The sequence below is a fragment of the Phascolarctos cinereus genome, unplaced genomic scaffold (assembly GCF_003287225.1).
Source record: "Phascolarctos cinereus isolate Bilbo 61053 unplaced genomic scaffold, phaCin_HiC Scaffold_4;HRSCAF=312, whole genome shotgun sequence".
In the NCBI taxonomy this organism is placed as follows: domain Eukaryota; kingdom Metazoa; phylum Chordata; class Mammalia; order Diprotodontia; family Phascolarctidae; genus Phascolarctos; species Phascolarctos cinereus.
The window spans coordinates 143,698,337-143,710,784 of NW_027555847.1; the positions used below are offsets into that span (position 1 = coordinate 143,698,337).

The 12,448-nt window shown below is 38.1% G+C and overlaps 1 protein-coding gene across 4 annotated transcripts in view; it reads right to left on the bottom strand.

Annotated features, from left to right (window-relative positions):
* The window catches only part of INVS (inversin), a 229,991-nt gene that overhangs the window by 50,515 nt on the left and 167,028 nt on the right, over positions 1 to 12,448 (bottom strand). For all 4 annotated transcript variants that reach the window (XM_020995530.2, XM_020995531.2, XM_020995533.2 and 1 more), the window contains 3 exons: positions 8,911 to 9,082; positions 5,976 to 6,131; positions 1,870 to 2,099 (listed from right to left, as the gene is read on the bottom strand). In XM_020995530.2, the coding sequence (XP_020851189.1) occupies positions 1,870 to 2,099; positions 5,976 to 6,131; positions 8,911 to 9,082 (558 nt within the window). The remainder of the gene's footprint in view (positions 1 to 1,869; positions 2,100 to 5,975; positions 6,132 to 8,910; positions 9,083 to 12,448) is intronic.

A 12,448-nucleotide genomic window follows, 5' to 3' on the forward strand; every position in this document is an offset into this window, starting at 1 on the left:
GCTTTTATAGTGGAGGGAAAGGGGGGAGTGAGTAAACCTTACTCTCATCAGAATTGGCTCAAAGAGGGAATAACATACATATGAAATTGTGTATAGAAATCTATCTTACCCTACAGGAAAGTAGAAAGGGAAGAGGATAAGTGAAGGAGAGAAATGATAGAAAGGAGGGCACATTGGGGGAGGGGTTAGTCAGAAGTAAAACACTTTTGAGGAGGGACAGGGTCAAAGGAGAGAGAGAATAGAATAAATGGGGGGATAGGATGGAAGGAAATACAGTTAGCAATAGTAACTGTGCAAAAAATTTTGAAGCAAGTTTCTCTGACAAGGACCTCATTTCTCAAACATATAAATCAAATTTATAAAAATAAGAGCCATTCCCCAATTGAGAAATGATCAAAACATATGATAAGTTTTCAGATAAAGTAATCAAAGCTATCTATAGCTATATGAAAAAATACTCTAACTCACTACTGGTTAGAGAAATGCAAATTAAAACAATTCTGAGGTACTACCTCATACCTATTAGATTGATTAATAAGACAGAAAAGGTAAATGACAAATGTTGGAGGAGATGTGGGAAAATGAGATATTAATGCATTGTTGGTGGAGTTGTGGACTGATTCAATTGTTCTGTAAAGCAATTTGGAACTATGCCCAAAGGGCTATAAAACCATGCACACCCTTTGACCTAGCAATCCCACTACTAGGTCTGTATACCAAAAGAGATGAAAAACAAAAATGAAAAGGACCTATATGTACAAAAATATTCATAGCAGCCCTTTTCTGGGGGCAAAGAATTAGAAATTCAGGGGATGCTAATAAATTGGGGAATGGCCAAACAAGTTGTGGTGTGTGATTATGATGGAATACTGTTGTGCTATAGGAAATGATGAGCAGGATGATCTCAGAAAAACCTGGAAAGATTTGCATGAGCTGATGCAGAGTGAAATGTACTGTGCACAAAGTAACAGCAATACTGTAGATTATTGGCTATGAATGACTTAACTATTCTCAGCAATACAACATCCAAGACAACTCTGAAGGACTTATGATTAAAAATTCTATTCATCCCTAGAGAAAGAAAAGATGGTGTCTGAATACAGATTGAAGCATACTTTTTTTTCAACTTTTTAAATTTTTCTTGAGGCTTTTTATTTTTTTATCCATGTTTTCTTTCACATTACTATTGTAGATATGTTTTATACGACTACACATGTATAACCTATATTAAATTGTTTGCCTTCTCAATGGGGGAGGGGTTGGGAGGGAGAAAGGGAGAGAGTTTGGAACTCAAAGTTTTAAAAATAAATGTTAAAAATTGTTTTTACATGTAAGTGGGGAAAAATAAAATACTAAATGTCAAGAAGATATGTCACGACTTGAACATTTTAATGTATATTATATATAACACATGGGCAGCTAGGTGGTGCCATAGTACAGAGTGCCAGGCCTGGAGTCAGGAAGACTCATTTTCCTGAGTTCAAATCTGGTCTCAGACACTTCCTAGCTGTGTGACCCTGGGCAAGTCACTTAACCCCATTTGTCTCAGCTTCCTCATCTGTAAAATGAACTAGAGAAGGAAATGGCAAACCATTCCAGTATCCTTGCCAAAAAACAAAACCCAAATGGGGTCATGATGAGTAGGACACAACTGAAATGACTGAATAACAATAACAAATATATAACTTCTTATATAACATAGCATCATATAGTCATATAATTATAGGTGTATAATTAAAATTGTATTATTATATATAACATTTAGTTATTTAATTTAAAAAATCTCTGACTAAGGAAATCTCCAGACATAAGAATGACAAAACAAACTGAATGTATTATAGTAAAAAAAAAAAAGCACCTGATCCCTACCTCTTTGTCTTGTATATTAGGATCTGCATTATTTTCCATGAGTAAGGCCATGCAGTTAATATAGCCTCCATATGCAGCACACTGCAAGGGGGTTCTTCCTGCATAATCTTGCACATTTGGATTGATTTTATTTTCAATCAATATTTGACAAACATCAGCATTTCCTCCCAGGGCCGCCCAGTGAAGAAGAGAATGGCCATCTTGGTCCACGAGATCGACCCTTGCTCCACCTGTAATGAGAAAGAAAAATGATATTTAAAACACCTAATAAGTAGAAAAAAGGAAGTGTGGTGTAGGGGATAGAGTACAGGCCTTGGAGTCAGGAGGGCATGAGTTTGGGTTTCATCTATAACACCTACTAGCCAACTCACCTGGCATTTTAGTGCCGTGGGCAACTTCTTAAAACTATAAGTTGTAGAACAGAAGCTAGTCTATATTGGTACAGGGAGTTTCTTCAGCAGAAATTCCTCATGACATTACATATGAAATTCCACTGACATTATAGGTCCTTGTCCAATCATTCCACTTACCCACTTCCACCCCCCAAAAAAGAAAAAAACAAACCCAGAATTTGGGTTCTTTTTATGGAGGTCATTAGAAAGGAGTGAAAGACAAATATTAATCAGAAGACTGAATAAAATGAAGTTCTGTGTTAGGATACTGAATAAAATATCAGCATCTCACATGTGATTGAAGAGTATGTTGATTCTAGAGTCTGTTGAGGTATGGTGGATAATCTGCTGGGCTTGGAGTCCCAAAGACCCAACTTCCAGCTTGTATCCTGGGAAAGACACTTAACCTGTAGGTGCTTCAGACTTCTCTCAAGGATTTATCGATTGTATCAGAGAGATTGTGATCTCTATTGCTGGAGGGAGTTCCCATACTGGGACATTCTTATGCTGACAAAAATCACAGATCCTCCTTTTATTTGCATTAAATTTTATTTTGATTTAAAATATGTCTATCAGTCTTAGAGGACAACTATGAGGCAAAACCCCAATTTGATTATATTCCCTGTCAGACTTACACATCTCTCTATGCCGTTTGGTGAAAAGCTCTAAACATTAAGGTCTCAGTTGCACTATGCCCCACGAGTGAGCTTAGACTATGCAAAAAGGATAATCGTAGCATCTTCCTTACATGCTGCTGTGAGATTGAGTGGAATAATGTGTGTAAGACTCCTTGTAAACCATAAAGGACTGTATAAACAGAATCATCATCATCATTACTATCATTATCATTGAAAGGCAGCTTGGTACCATAGAAGTAATGGGCATACCTGTATTTAAGTCCTTCATGACACATACTGACTGTGTGATACTCGGCAAATCATTCAACATCTCAGTACCCTAATGAACACTCTAAGACTAAGCTTCAGTGAAGGTGCTGACCTACACTTCAGTAGAGGGAGTTTTCTCATATCTGGGAGGTCTCCAAACTATTGAAATCACTGATCCAGTTCCTATCCCTATCCCTATAACAACAGGGATATTATTTTACAATAACTTTGGATATCAACCACATTTAATCAATCAACAAACATTTATTGAGGTCCTACTATGTGCACTGGAGATACAAACACAAAATTACCTTTATTGTTCTACTCTCCTTGTCCTCTGTCTCCCCAGTACTGAAACACGTATTGAAAAAGGATATGAAATAACACCCCGCCCAGTTTCTCAGGGGTTTGGCAACATGCAGCCTACCTTCCTGCTGTACACTTTGAGGAATTTAAACATTTGTTTGTCTAAAAGATCACTCAAACAATGATTTCTTTCCACGTATGCTTACTTAAAATATCAACGGAAAGTCAACAGTCTGAACACAGTATGCGCTCGATAAATTCTTCACAAATGAGTAAATGAAAATATAGCCGTGCTCTCACCCAGAACTCAAAAAGCTCACAGGACAGCTAGAGGCAATAATGAACATGGTGTTTCTATTTTGAAATCTCGTTTACATTTTGTTGGAAATGTTCAGCTCTGGGTAAGGGCTACAGGCTCGGTGTGAAAACGACTTCTGAATAGCCCTCTTGTGGGAGTTGTCGGAAAAGTTACACGTGTAAATGGTACGAAGAGAAGAAATTCTGTCGAGTGGAAAGCTGAATTATGACTTCTGAAGTCTCTTCCAATTCTGAGGTTTTAAGAGTCCAAGTATTCTGTAAAGGGTGTGACCAATAGGATCCCAGTAATACTTTTATTTGTCTATTTAGTTTGTGTGTGTGTGTGTCTGTGCAGACCACTGATGAGGTTTACAAATGATGGGTTGTCTCAGTAATGAATTGATTGTCAAGGTGATTAACACCTTGAATCTGTGGCTAGTCATTTACCTGAACTTCACATCCTAGGACTTAGCTGGAGATAAACAACAAATTGGAGATAGAGACATCCAGAGAGAGGAGAGGGCCTGAATGGAGATTAAGATTTTGTTCCCCGTCATTCTTGGAGCCACAAAGTTCCCTGCATCAGCCACAGAGATATGCATGCCTCCCCTCCAGAGAACTAAGGCAATGGTGGAGCAAGGAAGGGGTTTTTAGGACCGAGTAAGAGATGTAACTGAGCACAATGGGAAATAGAGCAATGGTGTGGGAAAGGAAACCTGGACTCTATATTTATTCGTACAGTGAGTCATGTGGACTGTGTACATCTAGAGGAGGGTGTCAGTATCAATTTTCATTGATACCAAGTACTTCCCCTGGTCAAGGGAGCCCACTCAGGGAAACACTATGTGGCAGAAAATGCAGAGATCCTTGAAGCTGGAATAACCTAACACCAGTTTTGAGGACTGTATAGATCTCCGAGGCCATGTAGAGAGTGAAAGATCTTGCCTTGCCTGTGTATAGGCTTACATATGAGTTTTTTGTTGTGTTAAAGCCCCCCAAGATGACCCTCAGAGGCCATCTAGCCCAACTTCTTCATTTTACAGATGAGGAAACTGAGGCTCAGATAAGTTACAGTAAAGTATCCCATATCTGCTCAGATTCTATCTTTTCCCTCTTCCTACCCCTCTCCCCCCAAAAAAACCAAACCTCTCTTCTCATAGATATGGAATAGGTTAGGCAAAAATTTTAGCAATTATTCTCTGGTTTCATTTTTGTTTTTTTGGGGGGGGCTCAGCTAGACCTGTGAGTTTGTCAGTATGGGGAACTCCTGCTATGGAAATCCCTTCCTCCAATGCAGATTGGCAGTTTATCTGCACTGATAATCTTAGAGTTAAGGGGAAAGGCTGTACCAAGAGGCTAAATTACTTTTCTATGGCCGCCCAGCTAGTATGTATCAGAGATAGGGCTTGAAATCAAGTCTTAATGACTCAAATTACACCATCTTGCTTCTTTCCTATGTACAATGAATTATCTGAACTTACTGATGCAATATCATACAAAGCAATATGTTTCAAATTTATTTTTGCTTTTTCACTTGACGGACACACATTTTACATATACACACACACACATATATATATACATATGTACACACACATTTTATGTATACATTTTAAAACACTTTGAAATGGTACAATGTTATATATGTGTGTGTTTATGAACATATGTATATATTAATATATGTACTTATATATGTGAGTAAATATACACATATACACATACATTTTATATATATATATATATATATATATACACACATATATATGCATATATAAATTAAAAAACCATTTCAGGGTGTTTTCACATGTCACAAAGATCTTATTTGATCTTCCTAGCAATCATGTGCAGTAGGAAGGGCAGGTTTTGTCCTATTTCATAGATGAAGAAATTGAGGCCATAATCCTAACTAGTGGTGGAAGGAGGACTAGAACCCAGGTCTCTTATCTTTTGGTCCCAGTCTACCTAACTCACAGGGTGGTTGGAGGTAAGTAGTTTACAGATCTTCAGGTTGTTTAGAAATGTTAATTATTTTGGAATGTTTTGTTTCAAACCATGCATTCAGGAACTCCTGTCTTATGCTATCGATTTCTTCACCCCCAGTGTGATTCAACAAATATTTATAAAGTGCCTACTATGTGCAAGTCACTGTGTTAGGTTCTGGGGGGTGGTGGTAGTAAAGAGATAAAACAAAAATTAGTTCATCCAGCTCACATAGCTAACTAACCTTTTATAAGTGTCTGAATCACTTCCTTGTGCCCCATTTCACAGGCTCGGAATAGAGGAGTGTGCTTCATGACGTCTGTGGCATCCACCTGAGCATGATGGTCCAATAATAGCTTCACAGTGCTGACGTGGCCGGACAGGGCAGCTGCATGTAAAGCTAAAAAAGAAGTGAGAAAGTTACTGATGAAATCATGAGAGGCAGCCTTGCTTTCTCATTGATCTAAATATATATATATATATATGTATACACACACATACACACATATATATACATACACATATATATACACATTATATATATGTATGTGTGTGTGTATGCATGTATTTTTTATCCTAATTCCCAAATTCAATTGATCTTCATGGTTTCCTTATTATCATCTTAGTTACTACCTCTTCTCATCTTTTTATTCATAAGTATCATCTAAGAAGTCACTTCCTATTCTTTTTCCTTTTTTATCCTTCACTATTCTTGTCTATGTGGTTTTGTTTATTTGAAACAATCACTTCTTCTCAGTTATTGTTCATTATCTTTTCTTCTCCCATTATCCTTTAGAAACACAATTTCTTTAGGAGCTGGAATTACACATAACCCCAAATAGAAAATTGTAAGGGGAAAAAAGTTTTAAACATATCTCAAAGATGTCAAAGACAGAAACAAAGGTCCAATGTTTAAAAAAAATTCATATCTATTAGTCTTTGTGGTAGCAAAGAATTGTAAACCAAATAGAAGCCCATCGATTGGAGAATAGCTAAAAAAAACCCCACCACACCAACAACTACAGTATATGACTACGATGGAATATTATTGTGCAATAAGAAATAATAAATATGAGGAACTTAGTGAAACTTGGGGAAGATATGTGTGACCTGATGCAACGTTAAGTAAGTCAAACCAAGAGAACAGTACATGCAATACTGACAACAATGTAAGTGAAACTGGTCACCAAATGGGAGTTAAACCCCAAGTACTGGTCAAAAACCAACAAACGAGGGGCAGCTAGGTGGTGCAGTGGACAGAGCATCAGCCCTGAAGTTAGGAGGACCTAAGTTCAAATACAGCCTCAAGTATTTGACACTTCTTAGCTGTGTGACCCTGGGCAAGTCACTTAACCCTAACTGCCTAAAAAAACCAAAAATGAAAACCAACAAAGGTACAAAGAGAAAAAATAACAAAATATACCTTGTCCTCACAAGAGAGAGGTAGAGGACTGCAATGGCAAAGTATTTTAGACGTTTTGTCATGCAAAGTTTCTGCATGATGTTTTTGCTTAATTATTTGGTTTATTTTTTGTCTCTGTCTTGTCTCCTGTCTCTGGATAGGTCTTGCAATTTTATTAATGAATAGAACTCCTTCTACCAATACGTATCAGTATCTTCTTAGAAAGTCTTTTAGTCTTGGAGAATTGCTTTCAGGCACTGACTGGTTAAGTGAATTGCTTAGGGTCACAAACCTAATAGAGATAGGTGGCAGGATTTCAATTTCAGGGCCTAGGCTGACTGTCAATCTACTACCAACTGTGGCTGCCTCGGTCTCTCTTTTAAATTATTCCCTTACTTGTTTTCCTCTGTCATAATGGATGGGGTCAATTTAAAAGTGGGGCAGGAAAGGATTTTGACCGAAAGGCAAAGGGTATCAATTATATTAATTATATATTTAATTAATATTAATGAATAATTAATATCTTAATTGTATCAATTAGTTTATGCTTTATAAATATATGTTTAAAAATAATTCCACTTCAACACAAATATTTGCCAAAAATATCTTGAAGAACAAAAGACTAGATCTGGAAGGGACTGTGAAGATCATCTAGTCCCCATTTTGCAGATGAGGAAAATGAATCCCAGAGATGGGAAATAACTTCCCTAAGGTCAGACTTTTAATCACGGTTAGAGGTAGGGTTAGAACCCCCATCATTTGACTCCGAGTTCAATTCTCTTTCCACAACAATGCTTTATACCTGTGTGGGAATTGTTTCAAGTGTTATTTTAAAATTTCCCTTTAAAGTCTGCTCTGAAGCTATGAACAGCATATAAAATCTGGGACAGAGTCACAAACTTTTGACTGGTCTTCTTGGCTGGCTTATTAAATAAGCTTCTTAAGGGTAGGGGTGGTTTAATATTTTTATGTTCATATCCCAGTATTTAGCACATAGTTGGCATTTAATAAATGCTTATTGATTGATTTGTAGACCTACAGGTTTTTGAAGAAAGAAGGAGAGAGCCAGGGGAGACGTTTTTTTTTTGACAATTGTGAGGATTTGGTGATCTTGGGTGATACTTATTATGCATATGTGTATATGTGTACATTTGTGTTTTTTCCAGGGGAATTCTTGTACTATGCAGTGAGTTACCTTAAGTCTTGGGCACAGAGAAGGGCCAGTACTAACTGTGTCCTTTGCAACACCTTCTGATCCACCCCCTATTCTCCTGGATGTGCTTGGTTCAGGTATTAAGGGACCCTAACAGCTAGCTAGCATGCGGCCATGACGACAGAGAATGTTTTGACAGATTTGTTGTTATTCAGTTGTTTTTAAATCGTTTTCTACTCTTCATGATGCCATTTGGGGTTTTCTTGGCAAGGATACTGGAGTGATTTGCCATTTCCTTCTCCAGTTCATTTTGCAGATGAGGAACCGAGGCAAACAAAGTTAAGTGACTTGCCCGGGGTCACACAGCTAGTGTCTGTGATCAGGTTTAAGTTCAGGAAGATGAATCTTCCCAATTCCCAACCCAGTGCTCTATCCACTGTGCCACCTCGTTGCCTTTTGATAGGTACCTTACTCAGGGGACCTACAAAGAAGGCAGGTATATATTTAGAAGCTAGGGGCCAGGTAAACTTCCCTGGAAAATGACAATTATGGCATGTTCACTCGGTCCAAAGGTATTACACTTCTTCATTATTTTCTTTTCTCATCCAATCCATAAGTTCTTACCTGTACCTCCATATTTGTCTGTCATGTTGATATCAATGTCCAATTTTAAGCTCAGCATTGTCCGAAGGACATCGTCACTGCCTTTTCCCGCTGCCCACATAAAGGATGTCCTTCCCTCAAGGTCTGAATCATCCTTCACAGAGGGATGTTTCAAAAATACTTCCACTGTCTCCTGTAAGAAAACTTCACTGAGTGAGCATTTTACATAATTGCTTTCTTATGACAAAAGAAGTTATCATGTAGTATATAACGTGAACACTTTTACTTAAGGATCTCCCTCTCTTTTTTTTCCTTTATCAACCATAAATTCTATTAAGAGTTATAATCCTTAATAGCTATACTGTGCTCTATGTGATAGACTAGGGCAGGTGTGGCCCTCTAGGTCCTCTAGTGTGGCCCTTTGACTGAATCCAAACTTTACAGAACAAATCCCCTTAATAAATGGATTTGTTCTGTGAAGTGAGGATTCAGTCAAAAGGCCATACCCAAGCACCCAGAAGGCCACATGTGGCCTCCAGGCCACAGGTTCCCCACCCCTGGACTAGAATTTCCCTATTTTCCTACAATAAGAAAAAGGTAACAAAGTTGTCCCTGGGACTTGAATGGCCTGTACCACCCTTGATGCAGTGTCTTGGTTACCTAATGTCAGAAAAGATCCCATTTACTAGGAATTGGGGCCCCTCTGGCTTGGTGGATTTGGGAAGACTGTGAGAGTCATTTTACCCTGTCCTGCTACCAGATACAGTTCCATAGAGGGGTGTTGCTTCCAGAGAAGTTAGGTGCCATTGTATTCTTGTTGCATATCCTTGCTGTGTTAGGGTAAAGTAAATCTTTTGTTATTGTAAATGCCTCATTTTATGGGACAAAATGGGGGTTAACAGCCCTTCTACTATACTGTACTATGCTATACTATTCTGGTGGTTATGCTGTAGTGAATAGGAAAGTGGCCTCAATTTGAGAACTAGGCTTAAGACTTCCCTTGGAAACATACTGCTTGTATACCCTGGGCAAGTTATAAACTCTCAGTGGTCTAAGAAACTAAGGTGGTTCTCACACTTTCTGATCTCAGGCCCTCTTTAAGCCTTTAAAAATTACTGAAGACTCACTAAAGAGCTTTTGTTTATACGGGCTATATCTATCAATATTTACCATACTGGAAATTAAAACATCTTGGTATTATTATGAAGACAGTTTTGACCTCATAGACATTACTTTATGAGTTGCAGAGAAGGTGCATACCTGCTTTGGTGGAGAGAGTTTCCTTACCTACAAGTTCCCTATTTCACAAATTAATCCTTACTCCTATTTATAATCACACCATAAATCTCTGTAGCATTTTTCAAGCATTAGTTATTCCCCTAACTCAAAATCCTAGTGTTAAGCATCTGTAAAGAGGGCAATGGGATATAGTTAAAAGAACACCGGACCTCAAATCAGGAGAGATGGATTCAAATCTTGCCTCTATGACTAACTGGGCTGCTGACCTTGGATAGTTCACTTCCTCTTTCTAGGCCCCAGTTACCTTCTCTGTAAAAATGAGAGCTGGATTAAGTGACCACCAAGGTACTGTCCACCTGCTTTAAACACCAGGAATCTAAGATTTAAGAAGCATCATTCCTGAGCATGGGTGGGGAAAGAAGATCAAACAACAGTTCATAGAATCATAGACTACCAGATTTGTAAGGGTCCTCAGAGGCCATACAGGCCAACCCAGATCTGAAAAAGAATTCTCCCAATGGAACACCTGACGTGGTCATCTAAGGGAGAGTCACATGAAACAAGCCGTTTTACTGTTAGGCAGATCCAATTATTAGAAACCAAAGGACTGGAGGAATAATCAGTGTGTCACAGCTAACTGCAGTAAGCTCCCCTACACTCAAGGATGCTCAGTGATCATCAATTTCAGGCATGCGGGGCAATAATGAAACATCCCAATGGGAAACAATTCTCAGCAGCACTGAATGAGTCATTTGAGCTTTAGGCTAGTGAAGTTTAAAGCTTCACTAAGACTTTTATGTGTACACACACACACACACAGAGCTATACTTTAGTATTCAATACTTCAGAGAATCGATGATTTCGTTAGTGTGGGTATTCCCTCCACTGGGAGAAGATGGCAGCCAACTCACAGCTTTTAATTCTTGTCCACATTCTTCCACAAATCCTTGACTGGATCTACCCAATATCCTTCCTCTAGTTCTTTTAACATTCCATGGGTACTGCTGCAGCACCCAGGATGACTAATTATTATTCTTTGTTCTCTATGATTGGTCCACCTTTTTGTGGTCATACATTGACTCAATAATATTCTATACCTTACTTAAAGTACAGGTCATTCTTGGAACCATGTGGCAGCTGATGTGTCTTTGGGTCACCTCTGCTTCCTGGCTTCTTTCAAACCTCAACTAAAGTTCCACCTTCTAAAAGCAAGAAGATTTTCCCACTCCCTCTTAATCTTTGTGCCTTCCTTCTGAGATGGTTCCCAATAGATTCTGTCTATATCTTGGTTGCACATAATTGTTTGTATGTTGTCTTCCTCATTAGAATGAGTCTCTTGAGAACAAGGGGCTGGTTTTGTTTTTGTTTTTTTCTTTTCTTTCTATCTCTAGAGCTTGGGACAATGACTGGCACATAATAGGTACTTGATAAATTTGAGTTAACTTGACCTGAAACTTCAATTCTTCAGACTTATGGTGTTCCAAGATTTGTAACTATACAGCATCACTAGACTAGAACAACATTTGTGTTAAAAACATAAGTTTTTGTGCTGTGGAATAACTTGGGAACATGAAAGGGACTTCAGTTTCCTAAACGTAATCTAAGCTGCTCTCCTCTTCCCATTCAGTTCTGGATACAATCCTTTGTCTATGTACAATGCCCGACCCAAACTGATGAACTAACTCAATGGACTGGCTTTACAACCACATGTCATGGTGTGGACAAAAGTCCTTTTCATCCATTTAATTTTTCCTGAATGGACTTTTTGGTTGAACTCTTTTTAGAAATCATGGATAACATTGAAGAGGCCCATTAATGCTCTGGGCCTTGCCGCAATTAACACAATGTTATCGTAAAAGCACCTGTAGGACTCATTGCCTGTGTGACCTTGGACAAATCACTTCATCTTTATGGGCCTCAGTTTCCTCATCTGCAAAATGAAGAGTTTGGGCTATTGACCTCTAAGGTCCCTTTCATCTCTAAATCTACAATCCTATGATCCTACAACACCCTCTATTGCAGGAGTTCTTAACCTTTTTTTTTTTTTCCCATCATGGACCCCTTTGGAAGTCTTGTGAAGTCTATGGACTCTTTCTCAGAATCAGTGTTTTGAAAACATAAAATAAATTATGAAAGTTATAGAGGAAATAAATTGTAATGAAATATAGCTATCAAAATATTTTAAGTAAACTAAATCTATAGATGACAGATTAAGAACCTCAACTCCAAAGTGAATCCTACTTCCATCTGGACTTTGTACATGAAAGCCTCATTACGATGGTGAACCCTTTTGGTGAGCGTATATGGTTTTGTTTTATGT